Source organism: Dromaius novaehollandiae, chromosome Z (genome assembly GCF_036370855.1).
Source record: "Dromaius novaehollandiae isolate bDroNov1 chromosome Z, bDroNov1.hap1, whole genome shotgun sequence".
Classification (NCBI taxonomy): domain Eukaryota; kingdom Metazoa; phylum Chordata; class Aves; order Casuariiformes; family Dromaiidae; genus Dromaius; species Dromaius novaehollandiae.
Window position 1 is genome coordinate 55,428,293 of NC_088132.1, and position 19,060 is coordinate 55,447,352.

General features: G+C 37.8%; 2 protein-coding genes across 3 annotated transcripts in view; both read right to left on the reverse strand.

Moving 5' to 3' along the window:
* LOC135324883 (creatine kinase S-type, mitochondrial) overlaps nucleotides 1–200 on the reverse strand; it is a 28,637-nt gene extending 28,437 nt beyond the window's left edge. The window contains exon 1 of the mRNA XM_064501924.1: nucleotides 141–200. The gene's annotated coding sequence lies outside the window, so the exon portion shown is untranslated. The remainder of the gene's footprint in view (nucleotides 1–140) is intronic.
* A 5,868-nt stretch (nucleotides 201–6,068) lies between these two features.
* LOC112983669 (ras-specific guanine nucleotide-releasing factor 2) overlaps nucleotides 6,069–19,060 on the reverse strand; it is a 130,250-nt gene continuing 117,258 nt past the window's right edge. For both annotated transcript variants that reach the window (XM_026100946.2, XM_026100945.2), the window contains exons 20-27: nucleotides 18,553–18,613; nucleotides 17,785–17,888; nucleotides 17,080–17,164; nucleotides 16,264–16,461; nucleotides 14,259–14,338; nucleotides 12,213–12,330; nucleotides 11,405–11,473; nucleotides 6,069–10,662 (exon numbers count right to left, since the gene is read on the reverse strand). In XM_026100946.2, the coding sequence (XP_025956731.1) occupies nucleotides 10,570–10,662; nucleotides 11,405–11,473; nucleotides 12,213–12,330; nucleotides 14,259–14,338; nucleotides 16,264–16,461; nucleotides 17,080–17,164; nucleotides 17,785–17,888; nucleotides 18,553–18,613 (808 nt within the window). In that variant the 3' untranslated portion in view covers nucleotides 6,069–10,569. The remainder of the gene's footprint in view (nucleotides 10,663–11,404; nucleotides 11,474–12,212; nucleotides 12,331–14,258; nucleotides 14,339–16,263; nucleotides 16,462–17,079; nucleotides 17,165–17,784; nucleotides 17,889–18,552; nucleotides 18,614–19,060) is intronic.

The window sequence follows — 19,060 nt, forward strand, 5'->3', positions numbered from 1 at the left end:
CACCAAGTAGCTATGCAACTCAATAAATTATAACCAAATTACACCACATCCTGTGGCGCTTTGAATTCATTTTTAATAAGCTTCCTATTTGAAATGCGACCATTCGAGGTAAGATAAGCAATAGAGTTGGTTAAACTGACCTTGAAGCAGAAGGTAGACACGTCCTGCTGCCTGCAGCGAGCCTAGAGCGTAAAGGGAATAACAAGTTGGTGTGCTGACAGGAGTCCAGGTAATATGAGAGGGGGGAAGGAGGTGGCGAGGGGGGAAGGAAAGTAATTGCTGCGGTGGCCAATCCTATTTCGCTCAGTTACATCAATGACATTTGCTCACACAAGGGTGCCCTTGAGGACAAAAGTAGGATGTGGCAGAAGGGGGCCATTTAACAGTTGGGTGACAGTAACATCATCTTTCAAATACCTCTCAAGGGGAAAGAGATTACATCAGCAAATGATTGGCCAGATGCTTAACTGCAATGAGATGCCTCTGCACTGCTTCGCCCCAAGGGCCCGTTTGGTAACAGCCAAAAGAGAAAGGTCATGAGCAAACCTCTTGGAGACACATAAGAGCAGGAAAAATCCACCTGTACTGACTCCGCATGGAAGCTGGTCAGAGCAGGAAACTGGACCTAGCTGTCAGAAGAATGAGACAAGATGACAGCAGGCCTACCTTTTTTCTTCTTCCTTTTTCATTCACTAAATAAATTTTTGACTCCATGTGAGGCAGAGTCCAGAAACATGGCATGTGAAAGGTGCCGGTAGAAACCAACTGCTTGGGTGGTTTCTGTGGCCTCACATTTAGGGTACTATAGCTACATAACAGTAAAGTACTAGAAGAAATAATGTGTGTTGGGTGCAAAAAGAATACATAATTTTATTCACCTACCTCTGTTCTCACTGAAGCTGAAGATTTATCAAGACTGACAGAAGAACACAGAGGCAAATACTGAGCAGCTGTTAAAAACTGAAGACTTTTAAACCCTTTTTCTTTTGTACACTTAATTTTTCTTGACTTATACCCAGCAATTTCCTAACCCCAATCTCAGATTTGTGAAACTTTACAAAACACAGATACGTCTCCCCCAGAGTGTCATGACTTGTTTAGATTAATGAGGGATCCATGCATATCCACCATAACTAAAAACAAAGCAGCCAGCTCAGAGCAATCTATCTGGACTACCTAGTATTTGCAGCATCCCCTCTTTACCACACCTGTTGTGTTTTTTTGTTTTTGTGTTTTTTTTTTTTAATCAACCCAACGCTACATTTCTAGCTTTGATCCAAAAAAGCCAACTGGGGATCTCTATGAGGTAAAACGAGTATAAGAATATGAACACAACAGCAACAAAAGAAATTTGCCCTGTCAGGAATCAGCAAAGAAAACAGAAGCCAGATTTTCTTCTCATCCTCAGCAAGGGCTACTTTATGATTGTGTTGTATCTTTTGCTTTGGCTATAAGGATCCCATTCTGCATTAGATGCAGAGCTTTGGGTACTAACATTACTTCTGTGCTGGCTGTCAGCTTTTTGTTCATAGTGCAGCCCCCACCCACAGTCAGGCTGCAGTTCAGCAACTCATGACTGAAGCTCATACCTCATTTTAAATTTTTGACTAAATGCATCATTTTTCATGAAGTCCCTGAATGCAAAAAGACCTTCATCTCAGTTAGTCTGATGAAACCACGATCTTAAATGCCTTGCTGACTTTCAATTAAGCGGATGTTTAAGTTGTTTGCCAGATCAGAGCCTGGAAGAACAGAAGATGCACATAAAACTCAGTCTGCTAACTAACATCACAAACACCTTGCAAATGGTGTTAGCATGTTCCCTTCTGATTGCTGAAGAACATATCATTAATACTTGAAAAATAACTTGGTCTAACAACTGTTCTTTGATCTTTTTTCTAAGGAACTCAGCTACAGAAACAGTTGGAACGCTGAGAAACATCCATAAATAATGCCCTATTTTCATCTCTATCTAACCTAAATATTTATGTCAAACCTCCCAATTAAAATGTTCTCTTGCTTTCAGTGCGTGTGCTGGGGAGGTAGTGGTAGCTGAGTGTTAATTCAATTGCTATTCATATTAGTGCCATCTGTCCCTGCACAGGGAGTTCAGCTACAACTCAGCAATAATTTTTGCCTCATTAGAATTTGTTGCAGATGCTGTTGCACAGGGAAGTTACCTATACAGACTACAACTAAGGTCATTTTGTTTTAGGAGAAGGCCTTTCTAATTGGCATGTTTGTTTCAAAGAAAAATTCTATAACGTCAAAGTTCCATATATGGGAAATAATTTATTAGTAATTAAAGAAACCGTGAAAGAAGTGATAATGCTAGTTACTGTTGTCATTCATTACATGTATCAAATTAGGAATTAGAGGACCCCATCTTTGTTCTGAAGAGCTTGCAAGCAAGCATTCTTAATCATTAGCTCTCCTGCTGTTGGAGTCAGAGCTCTGATACTGTACAGCTGCAAAGACCTAATACGCAGCCTATCCTTAGAAGCAAAGAGACAGTTTGACACAAATTCCATGGAAATCAGTGGTGTTCAAGTTCAATAGGTCTTTAATTCTTGAGATTCCTGATGACAGACATCGAATAGTACAGTGAAGTATACCATCCTGGGCTGTTTTGGAAGAAATATCATTGGTTACCAAATGGAAAACAACATCAGGAAAACCTTTTACTGAGATTTCCCTGTGATTGTGGATGTTCAACATCCAGTATAGGCACTTACTGAGATAACAAACCAGGAAAATACTCTTTGGAGGTGGCACTGCACCACTTACATCCCTTTGAAGTTGATGGAACTTAGGCAAGGACTCAGTGCTAAGCATGTGCACAAGTTCTCTCTTGACCAGGTGCGGGAGCAGGCCCAGAACAGTCCTCCTGCAGTCGTGGGCATCAGATGCCATGTTATGAGAGATAACCCACAGTAATTTCCGTGCTCTCAATGTCGCTCTGTGGGAGAAATGATTACTCTAAAGAAAGGTACTTTTTATTGGTAATATATGTCGACTAAATGAAGAGCTGAACTGGACCCTGCCAACCTGTTAAAAATAACCCTAGCTTTTTTAAGTTATTGAAGTTGCTCTTCAAAGGACATGCACCACATACTGAAGGAAGGTTTTCTATAATTAGCAGGGCATTTTCAGGCCAAAGGAAGGAAAAAGACCTTTCCTAAACATGGAATTGACCTAGACTCTCCATGGAAAGGCAGCAATATCCAAAATTCTTACAATAAAATCATGAGGCAGAAAAATTGTCTAAAAAGTGAGCACACTATTTTTGCCAGCTGTGTTACAGACTGCATTGTACAGTACTACAACACGTATGTTTTTAATTAGCCAGACTGAAGTTAGGAGTTGCCTAGTGTAGAATCATGTGCTTGAAAGGGGCAACAATTTTATTTCAGATGTTTTCAGCCCTCTGGAAAATTGTTCTTGAATGATATTTTGGTGAAATTTTTGTATCATTAAAAAGATGAAAAAAGAGCATTTGCATTTCACAGAAATGCTTTCTTTTTCTCAAGAGCCTATGTTGAGAATATGACTACAAATGAATGTTACTGCTTTACGAGAGAAAACTTTAACATTGTCTTTTCTCCAGCCCAGAGACAGATATTCTTTCTGTTCTTTCTGCTGCTCCAATATGGCCAACCATTTCTGATGATGGAGGCTCAGATTCTAACAGGGCATTGATTTCTCTTCAAAACAAACCCTAACTGTGGATTTGAATCTCTAATATTAGACTTTCCACAGGCAGGATTCTTATTTTCCTCACAAAACAGCACTAGAACAATGCTGCAACTGATTTAAAATGTAAGATCTAGAATGCAAAAAATAAACCAGTTTCCAATCTGGATAAATTAAGAGATTCCAGTGGACAGTAGCAGGAGAGAACACAAACCTTTAGAAATAAGCGGAGATATTACTTTGTTTCTGACCCATCCAGCTAGGCATGTGCACACCATGGGCACCAGTATAGTATACTTCAAAGTGGCTTACAAAGCGGAGTTGCTGCCTCTAGGAAAACAAATTTAAAACAGCTTCTACTACTACACTTATCAACCCATGTATGCAGGGTGGGTTCTGCCAAAGAACTGTAATGAACACCAACAATTGTTTCAGCGCCCTTGCAAACTGGAAATTTCAAGCAAAAATCTGCCTTTCTCAAATCTACCTCTGCCAGGCTATACACAGATAGGACCAAAACATTCAAATACAACTTTCAAGGCATAGCTCAGTCTTAACAATTCTTGTTCATTACCTTTGCACAATGAATCAAGACTGATTTCAATTTTCTCTTCACAAAGTGGAGCATTTCAACCAGCATGTACCTGCTAGCTTCCCTTTCTTCGCAAGCAAGATTAAAAAGCGCTGTCTGCTGTCTGCTTTCCTAGAAGGAGATTTGATTGTTTCAGTGAGCCTACTATTTTACAGAGTATTTTGTGGTTGTTTTCTTGCAATACAGTAAAATACAGAAAACAAAAATCCTTCTGCTAAGTACTTGTTAAACAACAGTCCATGATGATGGCATTAAGGGAAAGAGGTGAAACTGGCCAACTCCTTGGCATAAGGTTAATAAAATGGTAAAAGAGTGGGAAAACAACTTGAAAAGAAAATCATCCTGCATTAGCCAGTAGTTTTATATGAAACAGCTTGGCAGGTAGTTTGATTTCTTTTTCTCACACAGAAAAAAAATTCCAACTTCAAAAAGTTGCTTTCTCAGTCAATTTCAGTTATGTAGCATACTAAAAGTGAAAAAAAATGCAGAAAATGTGACTGCAAGGTCACAAAACACCTAATGGGTTCTGATTTTAAGACATGTCACTTGTTTTACCTCCTCCCTACACAGACGTGGTGTGCCCTGTTTAGTTACTTAAAATGTGTTAATTCTTGTGAAAAAAAAAAACAAATCAAAACAGGCACCTTCATATCCTCTTAAAAATTAGCCTCTTCAACAAAGGAAAGTAGTAAACTTAATGATTAAAGCATATAACAGAGGCTGGAGACCTGGTTTTGTAGTCTTAAGCCCTGCCATCAACTATTTTGCATCAACGTGCAAAGTATTTTACCTCTGTGTGCTTTGTTTTTCTATTAGAAGAGAAGGGACATACCATACTTACCAACCTAAAATGTTTTCTGTGCTTACTCAGGCAGTCTCATATTAAAAACATGAACTAATTTCATTGGAAGGACACTCATTCTACCACCTTTAAGAGGAGAGAATCCTAAAGTTACTGAACTACCTTTGAAGTTTATAATCCAAAGAAAGCAACTGTAAAGGGAATAGGAAAGAATGCTGCATTCATGAATCTGTAATTATTGGCTGTTAATTCTTATGAAAGATGATATAGGAAGGGAAGTGAGGAAATTATATTCTGTTTCTTTAAATCTAGAGCAGAACACCAACCAGGAGAAAGCTAGGGATGTTTAGACAAAAACCCAACAACAAAGCGACAAAAAAAAAGAAGTCAGGCACAATGTTATTTCTGTCTATTAGTATAAACCTTTGCCTCTGGTTTAAAGAAATATTTTGTTGAAATAGGAAGTCATTAAACACCTTCTGAAATGGTGTTTAAACTCCACCTATTTGTAACCTCCTATGGGAGCATAAACAGAATAATGGTGTGGAATGGGAGAAGCTTTCCTTAGCATAATTTTTGGCCCACCAAGAAGAAGGAGCTGCGCAGCTAGTTCTGTTTAATCTATGTTATATGTTATTTAGGTATTTATGTTGTACACTTCGCAATGGAACTCAGCATCTCTAGTTGTGTATTAGGAAGGCTTTGTTCTTTGTTCTAAATTTAAATCAACATTAATTCCAGTGTTGCCCACAGAAGCTTTGAAACAGCATAAATGAGCAAAGGATAAAATGCAGGAAGTCAAACAATTCTCTCTCAAGCCAGAACTTTCTCTGCTTTTGCCTTTTCTGTTAATGGCTTTTCCCCTCCCCTCCCGTGTTTCCCTAAAAGACTTAATAATTCAGAAAGAGTGGGTTACAGATCCACCATTTACTCACCATAGTGCAATAAAAAATAAACGGACGCAAGTAAGAATTCTTGAAATTCAGAAAGAAAAAGAACATTTAATTAGCATACAGGCATAACATCCTGCCCGATATGCCTTACAAACAATACAAAGCAATAACCTCAGGTCAAAAGGTAAGTTACAACACATGCAAAAACATCTGGATGTGCACTAAGCAATGAGTTAGATATAGGTACATCTGTCAAATAAACACATATCCATTCACCTAAAGAATAAAATTTTAGAGACTATTACAAAAGTAAAGATACAACAAAACCATCATAGGTGAGCAGCATGTTGGACATGAAACATCACACAGAGACATTTGACCTTTGGAGGCAAAAACTGTGAGAGGCAACTAGTCCAGAGCCAAATCCCCAAATCTTTACTTATGGAAAGCTTTCAGTGAAGCCCAAGGTATTATCAGAATGAGGACTGAAGAATTTGGCCCTTAATTAATAACAATTTTGACTAGGTTAAAATGTCTCTATCAGTGAGAATTTTAAATCACACATCTATGTTTAATGTGGTTGATAACAGTGAAAGAAGGAGAGACTGAATACAAATAAAACAATGTTTTAAAAAACTCTTAAAATAAATAATTATCATTAAGGAAAACTTCGGATAATTAACATGTCCTGAAATCAAAACCAATGTGATTAAAGTTAATAAATACTTTAAATAAAGAGTTAAATTCCTTTTTATCCTAAAAACCAACAATCAGTATTAAGAACTAGGAAAACAGAGTGAGGACAGAGGTGTTTTTCTTACTTTTCAATAATGGTGATCAGTCACAGTAGAATCTCTCACTATTAACCTACACGTTTGTGTGTTACAGGACTGGCTGAAAGAAAGGGACAGAATACACACTTACTGCAACTGTAAATTCAAGAGATCTATTTTCCTTCCCCTTTATGACTAATCATGGCATCAGTCCACTAACTGACGTGGTCACGGGTGAATTTAATCAGGGCAGGGGGCAGGGCGTGAGACCTGGGGTGAAGGCAACTCTAACCCCGGGTCAGCGGGTCCAGCGCTGTGTGCTCCGTGGCCCATGAAAGGGGAGTGCCTGTGCTGCTGCCCAGGCTCCCCACTGACTACAGCTGAATCCCGTCTGCTGCTTCAGCCTTATTATTGCAACACTCTCCTCCGACTTTGCTGGCAACGTGCCCACTGCTGAACAGAGGCAGTGGGGGATCTCTGCCATCTCTTTTGTAGCTAGCCAGCCCACACTCCCTGAGGCACTTCTGCCCATAGAGTGCTGAAAGGGAGCAATAGAAGAACTGCTATTGCATCTGACCAGTGCACCAGGGCCGTGGAGCTAAGAAAGGCAAGTAGACGGGCTCTTCAGCCCTTCTCTTTCTTATGACCACAGTCCTCCTTAGAAAACATCCCTCCTGAATAACCAGTGGCAAACAGTGCGTGTTTCACAATTAGGATTTGTACCTCTATATGTTACTAGCATGTGGCTGTGGTGGAGGGGTGCAGAGCAGCTGGAGGCAAGGAGCTCCACAACCCGTGTGCACTGTGCAGGGAGGCCACTCACCTGTTGGTTGTGCTGATGTACCAGGCAAAGCCTCAGCTAAAGCAGGCTGGTGTTGTCTCCTAGCTAGTGCCGTCACTTAAAGATTGCAGCAGCACGGTAGCAGAGGCACTCAGGCCCCATGTACTTGAATCATGCAACCTGATTGTTGGGGAAGACACACCATCCCACACTTACTCTGTAGGATCTCTGCAGAAAGAACAAGTTTTTCCAGCTTTGATTAGGGTTGGGAGCACTGACTAGGATTACACATAACAAGATATATGCTCACATTTTCGAGCAGTCATCTCCTGTATTTTAAGGAACACATTGTGTCCACAACCCAAACAGATTAACATGATAGTTATCAGCAAACCAAACAGATTAGTGTGGCCATAGCAATTTTTTTTCTGTTCTGAACACAGATCTAGTTACCAGTTATCTAGTTACTCTGGCAATTCTAACATAAATTCTGCCAATATGTAACTTTTGGCATATAAATAGGATATGTTTTTCCAGAAGGGCTGGAACCACCACATTGTCTACTGATTTTAAGATATGAATACATAGTACATTTGAAAAAAAATCCTCCTTAATCCTTTGTCTTCCAATCTCTCCATTTGTAATACTGTAGCACTAGTCCAGCATTACCCTTCTGTATTGCAAGGGTTAACTAATGCACTGAAGAACCAATATGTGTACACAAAGTACAAAACAACAAACTGACTATGAAATAAGTAAGATGAAGAATTGTATGCTGTAACCCTAAGAACAGCAAGGAATTTTGGTAAAATGGGATACAGGAAGATAAAGCAGCAGTTAATAGCATACAACAGAGATGCCAGTTAAGACATTGCCAGTTGTTACGCATTTTTTTTGTGAACAGAGAAACAATAAAACCAAGCTAAGAACTCACTTTTTGGACCACTTTTTTCCCATTTCTACATGACCTTAATGCGTCTTATGCAGTTGACACCTGGTAACTGTTTTTGTACAGAAAATACACAGTAAGTTGGTTTTGTGGTCCAAATAAACCATGCTTTTCTTTTAATCATGCACTGGGATGCAATCAGCTTCCTGACAGTCATTAATGAAAAGAACAAGCAAGTTTTTAATAATAAAAAGCTTTCATAAATAGTATTTTCCATGTCCACTTCTGCAGCACTAATTAGTTAGATCTACTTAAAATGTTTCTGGAATTTCCTTTTTTGTTGCTGTCTGCTTTTCTAATTGAGGAATTTTCCAGTATTTGTGAAGTTTACCCATGCACGTATTTACAAAGAGATGGTCCTTGTGATGAGGAACCTTAATGAAATTTACAGTTGTTAAGGTGCATTTATAAATGCTAGCATTTACACTCAGACAGAACAAATGGAATTTATTGTGCAGCTCTTGGCTGGGCTAACAATGTAATTAAAGTGCGAATAAAGACAAAAACCACAAGCCAGGCAGATTCATTTTTCATTGTTAGCATTCAGAAGCATCATGACAGTGGTAAGAAATGTCAGATCAAATAGGCCCAGGTCACAATCTATTTTAAACATCTATCTCCCTGAGAGGATTTAAGGGAGGTAAACAGTGATATAGCCCTATTTCTTCAACTGGCTGATTATCATTGGAAAAGTAAGGACACTTTTCCAGCCAAGTTATTCAACAGTGCTAATACCTGCATTTTATATCACGATGTACTTTATAGCATGCATTTGAGCTCATTTTCCATGCAGCTACAATAGGCCACTCTTTCTAGGAAGCACCAACTAGCTGTAGAAATGAAATCTATCTACCTGGTTTCTCACAAAAGCATAGGCTTTATAACAGTTACAAACAGCACATTTTCTTAAACATATGTTCATATGCAAATACTAATTACTAGTTCAAATAAAAATTTAAAGTTTGTGTTTGCGCGCATTCAAAGTTTGTCACTGATGTAAAAGAGCTGAGTCAGTGTTGAATGACTGAGCAAAAAATAGATGTTTTTTAAACCATTAATTTCATGTAAAATGAAACAGTCATTCCGACTCCTAGTGTTCATTGCTGATCACTACCCACTGCCAGACCAGACATTCATTTCTCTCAACAGTGTGTCCAGAAAGCGCTTTGTAGCCTGGCTTTTCAGGGAAGCTGCAGGTGCAGAAAATTAAAGTGCCTTTTTCAGGGCTGTGTGCAACATTACTAACTATCCCATTCACTGCATGTTCAGATTTCTCGAGTCTGAGGTACAGATCCTAAACTCCTATTTCCCAGCTGAAGCTTGCAAGGCTGGCAACTATTTACAACGATTCAACTATAGTTCATTTGCTTTCCATGCTGTAAATATTCTCATTGCACATTAATGAAAAATATTTACAAAGATTAGTTCATTTATTTGTGAAATCTGTTATCTTAGAAAAGGCTAATAAGACATTTAAAGACGGTAACATTTTATAAAGGGAAGCATTAACTGTATAACAAATGTTTTGAATAACTGTAGATCTGAAGTTACTAGATATTACCCTGATACCTCTCCAGGCTAGTAGATGACTCTCAAGACCTTATGTTCTCAGTGAATATAGTATGATATGAGGACACCACTACCACTACTACCTCAGTGAATGTATAGTTAGCAATCAACTCGGGCCACATCAGTGCCATCTCATTTTGCCCATTCATCTTAATATAACTGAATATGGTACTACCATTTACATTCGTCCCCTTAATTTGTCACATTAAGATGGCTACAATGAGTACCTGTTCACAGGAAAGCCTCCTGTTTTCCATTAGATGTATAATCCCTATTGCAAAACATTACCATTGCAAAGTAGCAATCACTTAACCCACACATGAAGCTCTTTATCTTGCACCTCCAATAGCTGATTTTCGTTGCCTGAGAGGGTAACGCTGTGAGGCTCTGTGTCTCTCATCGGAAAAGAGAGCTTGCATTCTTCTCAATATTTTCCTTGCTGTCTTTAGGACTTGGCATGCATAACTTTGTTCATTATTCTAAAGCTTTCTGTAGACTCTGAGGCAAAGCTGGGGCTTCAGGCAGGGAGTCTGGGTTCAATCTTTAGGGAAAGTTCATACAAAGTATCTTCATCTATGATGAGTGTCTTGTCAAGTAAATAGTGAGTGACCTGCAAGGCAGAAAACAAAGCTGAAAGGATGATATGCTACTTTCAAGTAAATTGCTTAGCTTTCCTGTTCCCCTCCTCAGTCCATTCCAGAGGCTGTCTGAGATCCTCTCAAGTTGTGTTTTCTCAGAGAAACATAAAAGCTCATTTGAATGGTGTAAAGCTATCCCAGCAGTGTCCTGGGAATCAAGTAAACTCTCTCAGGAAAGGGCAAAACCTTAGCCAAGTTACTAAAGTCCATGTTGCTCTTCTGGGCTCTGGGATGAAAAGAGTTTTTTCTTTCAAGGCACAGACTGATTTTGGACAAACTTCCATAGCTGCCATAAAGTAAAAGGGGAAAAGAATTTCAGTATGAGCACAGCATCAGCAGATGCTTGGGCCATCTCCTCTCCCCTAATTCCAGTATTCTGGCATCCTCTGTGGAATTATGCTCTAAACTGGGCAGGGAGTGCACGTTTCTCTTGGAACCCATTCCCTTATATACCACAGCCACACTGGTTCAAATCGCAAGAGAGTTTCTAGAGAGGGTAAAAAACTTGCTTCTGTATACAGTGCTGTGAAGACAATTTCTACCATCGGGCTATTACAACACAAAAGTCCCTGCCCACAGTTCTGTCTGTCCTCTCCTCTGTGTGTGTGGGAGAATTCATTAATTTTTATTTGCAACAATGGCTGTATCTTGCAACTAATTGCAACAGCAGTTTTCATTACATTAATACCTAACAGTATCTAAGAAAAGCCTTACCTTCTGCTGATATTCTATGCGGTAAGAGGTCTGCTGGAACTGGCGTATTTCCCTGATAATATGCGAGATCTATCAAAAGAATGCATGTATATAAGTAAGTAGAACTCCGTTTTCACTTCAGTTAGGCCACATAAGGCAAGAATTTTGCACCAAATTATGCAGTTTTTCCTGGGAGGAGGGAAGGGACAGGCACAGATTATCTCCTAATTGCTTCGAAGGGTTTCACTTTCCTAAATTAGCCATCTATTGCTAAGGCAGTCTCAAGCAGGCCACTGTGTCTCTCCTGATAACCACTGTTCTCTTTTCCTTGAGCAACTGTTGCAATGTGTAGTCATAAGAAGGGCATTAACTTGAGATCAGATGAGCGGCTTCCATGCTTCTCTCTGAGGAGCTTTACAACACTATGTTTGGAGAAAATCATCTTTAAAATGCTTTTTTACATAGACCCTAGCACACCTGAAAAAGACTGTCAGTACTGCTTTCTGGTGAATCATCCTTTGAATTTTGATTATTCTCAATAAAACTCTTGTTGCTCCTCCACAGGCCTAGGGCAGCTGCTTTTTGTCTCTGTGACTTCTCAAAGACCAAACTGAATGCAAAATTCACACTGTAAAACTCCTCAGGTTACCAGAAGGTGGTGATAGAAGACTGGATTCAAGTAATTGCTTTCAAATAGCTGTGTATCTTGCATGATGCAAATGTATTTGCAAGTCTTAGAAGATAAATTCAAAGCAGTTGTAATTAAATCAATCATTAACTCATGTAATTAAACACCCATGGGGAAAGCATATCAGAAAATGAAAATTACCATTCTCATTTTGGAAAAATTGACAAGGCCTTCTTCAGTAAAGTTTGGTGTTCCTTCTTCAATAAATGCTAGATCTGTCAAGTACATTCCAAGGTAGGGAACTGCAGGTGGGTTACAACTGTAGGACAAGAAATTAGCATATGTGACTATGACTAAATTTACAAACTAATATTTCTATAACTCACACATACTCCTTATTACTTTAAGTACTTTTAAACAATGGACCATATTCATCTGTTGGAATAAACAGCTTCTCTGACTTCACCTGAGTTTTACCTGCTTTGCCAGTGACAAATGGAATGGTTTGTTTGAAATATCTAATACTAAAGGCAGATGACCTTTAATAAAAGCTAGAATGATAATATGATGGAACAAGAGGAAGGGCTGATACACTCTGGAATCAGAGAACACCTGGCATATTTCAAACCTGGCTGACAAGCAATCTCAGAAACAGATCCCACACACAAGCTAGAAATGCATCTGGACGTGCTTCTGTGTGGCCGGTGTTTTTCTGCAGTAGTGTGAACATTCTAGCATCAGCAGAGACACACACACACATAAGTACATATACATGTACTTGTGCGTGTATACAGATATACATACATATATATACACACACATGTGTATATGTGTGTGTGCACATACATATATACAATTTGTAAAATTTCCATTCAGTCAGAGTCTATTCAGGCCTTCTCAACAGCACATGCAGAGAGGAAAGAAGATGGAGAAGTAGCAAAGCTGATCTGGAAAACAAGGACTACAGAGCCTAGGGAACTGGGGTTTGCTTTTCTTGTGGGGACAGGAGGAAGGGGGTGATGATTGTTGCTTCTGTAATGGAGCCACTCTTTCTCCCAAAGCAGTATTTGCGACTCCACACTTGCTGATTATTGCCTCAGCAGCAGCAGCAAACTTAGTTTTCTGAAGCTCTAGCATAAGAAAAGTAAAGAGCAGGGCCATGGCTGTACTGTTAACTTAGGCAGTCTGCTGACTATGTTTAGCAGTGCACATCATTCATCATATTATGAGGGTATTTGTTGTACAGAGGAAAGCAATATATTAACTTAAGGTATAAAAGTACTTGCCCATATATCATGAACAAAACCATTTTTTAAAAAGTGATTCGTTCCCCAACAGTAATTTTTTGACTAAAAAATTGACTAACTTGAACCATGTCAGTTTTTAAATATTCAGTAACTATTTTAATAGTTCAATTCTTTGCTTCTCTCAAGATGACTTAAAGTAGTTCTGTTGCTCAGCTCTGTAAAGCCTACTTCTACATTCAGACTTGCAAAGAGCTGCAATATGGATTTTGTATGCAAGCAGCTGGAGACAGTATGTACATAAACTGTAGAACCCTTGCCACAGGATATTCTGGATACCAAAATTACTTAAGGTCAAACACAAATTTGGCAAATCAATGAAAGAAAAAAAAATTTCAAGGACTGTTATAGAAAGATACAAACTCTTTTCATGAATTCCAAAATGGCAGACTAGAAGGGGCTGGGAGGCTATAGAGAGGAACTGTCATTGTATGTTTGTCCTGTTCTTACATTCGTAAGTATCATCTACCAGCTGCAACCAGAGACAAGAAAAAGGGGTGAATGGATCTTTGATCTAACTCATGGATATTCTTAAGTTCTAAACTTATCTGGAACAAGAATTCTATAGAATCATTAGACTGAACTCTCTAAGATGTTTTTGAATATGAACCTTTAGTTATAAACCTGGTCCTACAGTTATTGAGAAAGTTTATCAGTGTAAGTAAAACCCCCAGCTGGGAATATTTCACACAGAATAATAGTTTAATTTGTTTCAGTAATTCTCCAGAGACATTATATTTATCCATCAGAGGTACTAAATCACAGGATATTCAGCAAAACAATAATCCCAAATAGAATAGAACTAGATTTTAAAAGGTTATTGGGTAAAAATATTATCCAACATTACATTAATTATTAAAGCTTACTCAAAGCCAACTCATCTTTAACATGTACTAACCACTGTTCATAACAAAATACAATTGTATTATGTAGGGAGGCATACTTTTTCAGTGTTTCTCTAAGATTTTTAAATCTTCCTTCAGATGATACAGTCTTCTGAAGCTTGTCCATGAGAGCTTTTGTCTAGAAAGAGAACACATTACAAACATCATTGCTGTTGCACATGAATGATTGGGATTAGATTTTTTAAAAAGGCATAATTCATTTAGCATCTTCATCCCATTTTCAAAAATAATAATGTAGGCATTAGGAACTTAGCTTCACTGTAGTTTCTAATATATTTCTGAAAACTGAGATTAGGCAGCGTTGAAGATCTTCCTTTGAGTGATACCAAGAAATTGTATCTACATTAATATTATTAGCTGTCAAGTTCAGGAAAAAAGGCAAACTCATTAAACTAATGGTCAGAAATTCATTTTACTGTGTTTACAAGGATATTTGAGACCTTATCTTACATGTTGCTAAGGATCCTCAACTGAATTTACTGAAATTAATGAGAGTAAAGGATGTCCACTGTCTCGCAGCTTGCACTAAGCTGGCTGAAGTTCTTAAAAATGATTTTGCCTCCAAGTTTCCCATAAAAGCTGAATACACATGGGCAAAGATATTACTATCTTATAAGAATTATTTTCAGTGGCTATCACAACGGCTTGGTTGCTTAGTAAGTGAAAAAAATAGCTTTTCATTTCTTATTATGCTATGGACTTGAGAAAGCATGAAGAATCATGAGAAATTTGCCATATTTGAAACTGCATTTCCATTCAGAAAAAGAGAAAGCTGTTGGCAGAAAAAGACACTTTCTTTTTCTTCTATGGTAACAGGCTGATAAAACACTCAGATAATGTTTCCAGTAAGCACTGGAAAGGTATGCAACAACATTAATCTCTTTTTTTAAAATGTTTAATGCTAGAGTTCAAAAAAATCAAACAAATCCTAAGCATAAAATACTTTTGTGGTAAACTCTTTGAAGAGTTCGTGTTGAAAGGATTTTTAATTTTTTTTTAATAAAAGAAAGTAGCACCAGCTATAAAGCACCTGAGAATAAGCTGACATGAGAATGCGGTAACTCAGAATGTATTCTGAGTAGATTTAATTTCTGGGGCTGCTTGAGCACTTTGCAAACACTGGAGCTGCAGAAATATCCAGAGGAGGAAATGAACTCATAAAAGCCCACCTTCTTGCAGATCAGTTAGCCTGATCTAAAAGCAGTAACCTGAAATCTTCCAATTGGCTGGAGTAAACTCTGTATCCAGATACTGCCTACATCGCAAGTTCTGTCCTACTGACCCCATTGCTCTGTTATTCCACCAAACTAAAACATTCATATGTTTTTAAATGATAGAAAGCTTAGATTTATATCTTTCTTCCAAATTGTTTAAAACACAGAATATAAAAGACTGGATAGTCTTTAACCTGGCTAGGTTTTTTGTCTTTATTTTTCTTTATTACTGGAAATCCCCATGGCAGTCTCAACCATGCTGTTGACAGTCTCTGCTGCAAGGCAAGGATTAAGAGGAGATACACACTGCATCTAAACTCAGGACCTAAATGAGAAAGAGGTCTGGTTATCTAAGGTTTCTTACCAGTCAACAAAGAACTCGGCACCTTGAGAGGAAGTGCCGACCTCTATACTGACTTGCTGCACAAGCAGGGAAATAAGGCTCCTACTTTAAGCACTGAGGTGGCTACAGTTAATGGAGCCAGTCACCACCTAAATGTATATATCTAAATGTATCTAATTAAATAATAACAAAATTTAGTTTTCTCAGACATTTCAATACTTTAAGCCCAAGCCTTAGACTTAGGCACCTCCTACTTCCATTGAATTCAGTTTGTTGTTACTAGTATTTAATTAATGATACAAAAAATATGATAAACACAAAATACTTTGAAGTGAAATGCCAGCAGCAGTTGATGCTTCCAGCAAATAGCATATATTCAAAGTAGAACTATTTATGGGAAGAATATGTATCTCAACACCTTTTTCCCTGGACGACATACTGACCAATGAAATCTACACACCATATTTGTAATCACGTCTTTCTTACCTGCTTGGATACTTTAGCCCACGTTTTCTTCAGTCTGTAGATTGCACTTCTGTTCAAGGCTGATGTGATTTCTAACACACCATTATAATTGTGCATACATCGACAAATATCTGCTACTGCTACCCACTTCTCAATTGAGTTAGCCCGGGAGCTGACATCGGCATAATTCATGATTTGGGAGGCAACAAGGTTACTCATCTGGCCAAATAAAGAGGAAGACGTTTATGACATTTAAATATAAACACTCTCAAGACATCATTATTTAATGAACAAAGCAGAAAATAACACTAATGCACAGCTTTCAGTAAAACCAGAATAAGTATGTTGTGAACAGTGTTGCAGGGCAGCATGGCAGAATCATGATATAAAAGAAGGGTATTGGATGCAATGGCAAATGTCTTCAAGCCAACAGTACTAACACTGATTGGAAATTCTCCCATCAAAACGTAAGGAAAATGGGTAAAGAGCAAACATACGGATGGAGATTCAAAGGGCATTCATTAAACAGAATTGCTTTTATATATTTAGTCTCTGAAGAAAAAACTTAATTTCTTCTGTAAGCAGTAAGTCATTTTAATATAGTTTGAAAGGGTCTAATCTATTAAATTGCCACTGAACTGCTGAGCAGCAATTTGTAAAAATGAAAATCTTTATATACTTTGATTTAAAAGGTTAATCACAAAAAGGCTGTAACATTCAGTCACTACTAGGTAAGAAATTATATCACATTGTACAAAATGACATTTACATTCTGGAGGTCACAGAAAGTGTCAAGAGAGTTCCTAAAAGGCAGTCTATATTTCTATGAGTACTTACATCATTAAAGTGTTGACTAGTTTTCATAATATAGGGTGTTCTCTCATTTTTATCCAGTTTCATCCAGCCCTGCCCAAGAAACTCTCTAGAAATTGAGGGGTGAGAAAACAAACAAAAATGTCACTAATAAACACAATTCAAAAAGACTCTGTCTGTAACTGTAGCCTAAGTGGATTTCAAGTATACTTTATTCTCTTAGAAGCTAACAACAGAGCTTTACACTAATTCCAACATTTCACTGTACCATTATTAATGCTGTCCAAAGCAGTAAACGTTGTAAAGAATTTCGTTAAATCCCTTCCCCAATTTCCCTGTCTTAATTTTCAGTGTTGTGACCTTATTTTAAATTGTTCTTGTCAGCTTACATGGTTATATTAATGGCAAACTGCTGTATGAATGAAGTTGATTTGACACTCCCTCTCCAGAGACTCAGCACTTCCCTACTGTGTTCACCCATCACTAGCCCAGAGCCTTAGACCATGGATTTTTTCTTAGCAACAGGCTGAATGAACTCAGTCTTTCAAAACATGGCCAGATTATGAAGGATCACAAGCAATGACAAAAATAGCCGAAGGACATTATTCTGTTATGTATGCAAACCGTTTTGCCTGAATGTCAGTAACATAAATTAGTGTAGTGGCTAAAACTTCCAGTCAGTAACTCATCCAAAGTACTCACTTCAATCAATCGTAGGAGAACACTTACTCATAGGGTATGCTTCTGAAAACTACGTGATCTAAAAGAGTTATTTGCTCTGCAAGCTCCATGGCTGACAAAGTCTCAAAGCACTCTGGTTTTGGACACTCTGACTGCAAAAAATAAGAAGACTTAATGATTTCTTTTAATATCAAAGAGCATTTCAAAGTACAAGGTATTAAGAACTTCATATGCACTTTCAACACAGAATTGTAACTAACTTCTTTGTTACAAAGGAATAAGAATTGAGCAAAAAATTGTAACAACATCAGGCTGGAAACTGACAGGAAAACATGCACGTAGCTTATACTAAGTTATGAGTATGTATGTAGATAAATTAAAGTTTTTATATTCTACATTACTTTCTATATAACCACTCTTCACCTACTTCATTGTCCACCCTTCTTCGGATTAATCTAATGCACTTGAGGTGATGGTGACTACACTTCAAAGGATGGGCCTTGTCAGTGAAGGCCAACTACTGGTTCTGATGGCTGCTTTACTGTGCAGAGGTGACAGACACTATCATTTCATATATATTCATCTTACCCATTTTTTTGCATCATGATTTAAAATCAAATCCTAAAATTTTGACTTGTTCATCTTTGAATATGGGCTCCAAATTCTTATTTTCTCTAAACTGAGATGTACATTCCTGTTATAAAACAACAGTATTTCTGCCGAGGTCACAAAGCTGCAGCTGTGACACGTTTCAGTGACTTAAACATACCACAAATCTACAGGAATATTTATGTATAAATTTCAAGATAAACTTACCATCTGAATGATATCCTCTATTTTTAAGTGAGTATCATCTTGATCATCCTGAGAAAGGGCCCTGAAAAATTAAGTAGCAGAACATCCTATATGAATGATAATATCAATGGTTATGAGAAAATCTTATCACAGTTTGGCAATTGTGCTTATCTAAATTAAATCCTAAGGCTGCAATTGAAGAACTAAGCGAAAAAAAGGACTTTTAACTAAAAACTAATTTCTGGTTTTAAATAAAGTGTATAAAATGGTACAGTATCAGAGTCATGTAAGCTAAAATACTGGTCTTGGAGGCTTAAAATCGCTGCCTTAAGAACAGCATATACATACCACAGAATGGTCAAGGACAATACAGTGTTGTTAACTACTGTACTAATTTGGTGATCATAGTCGTAGGGTTTCTGCATCTATCCAACTTTGACTTCAGTGATGAGAAATGTGATGGATAAATATAAACTCTCTTTTTAAGAACCTGACTGGCACTACAAAGGCAGAAAGAACACAGTAAAAA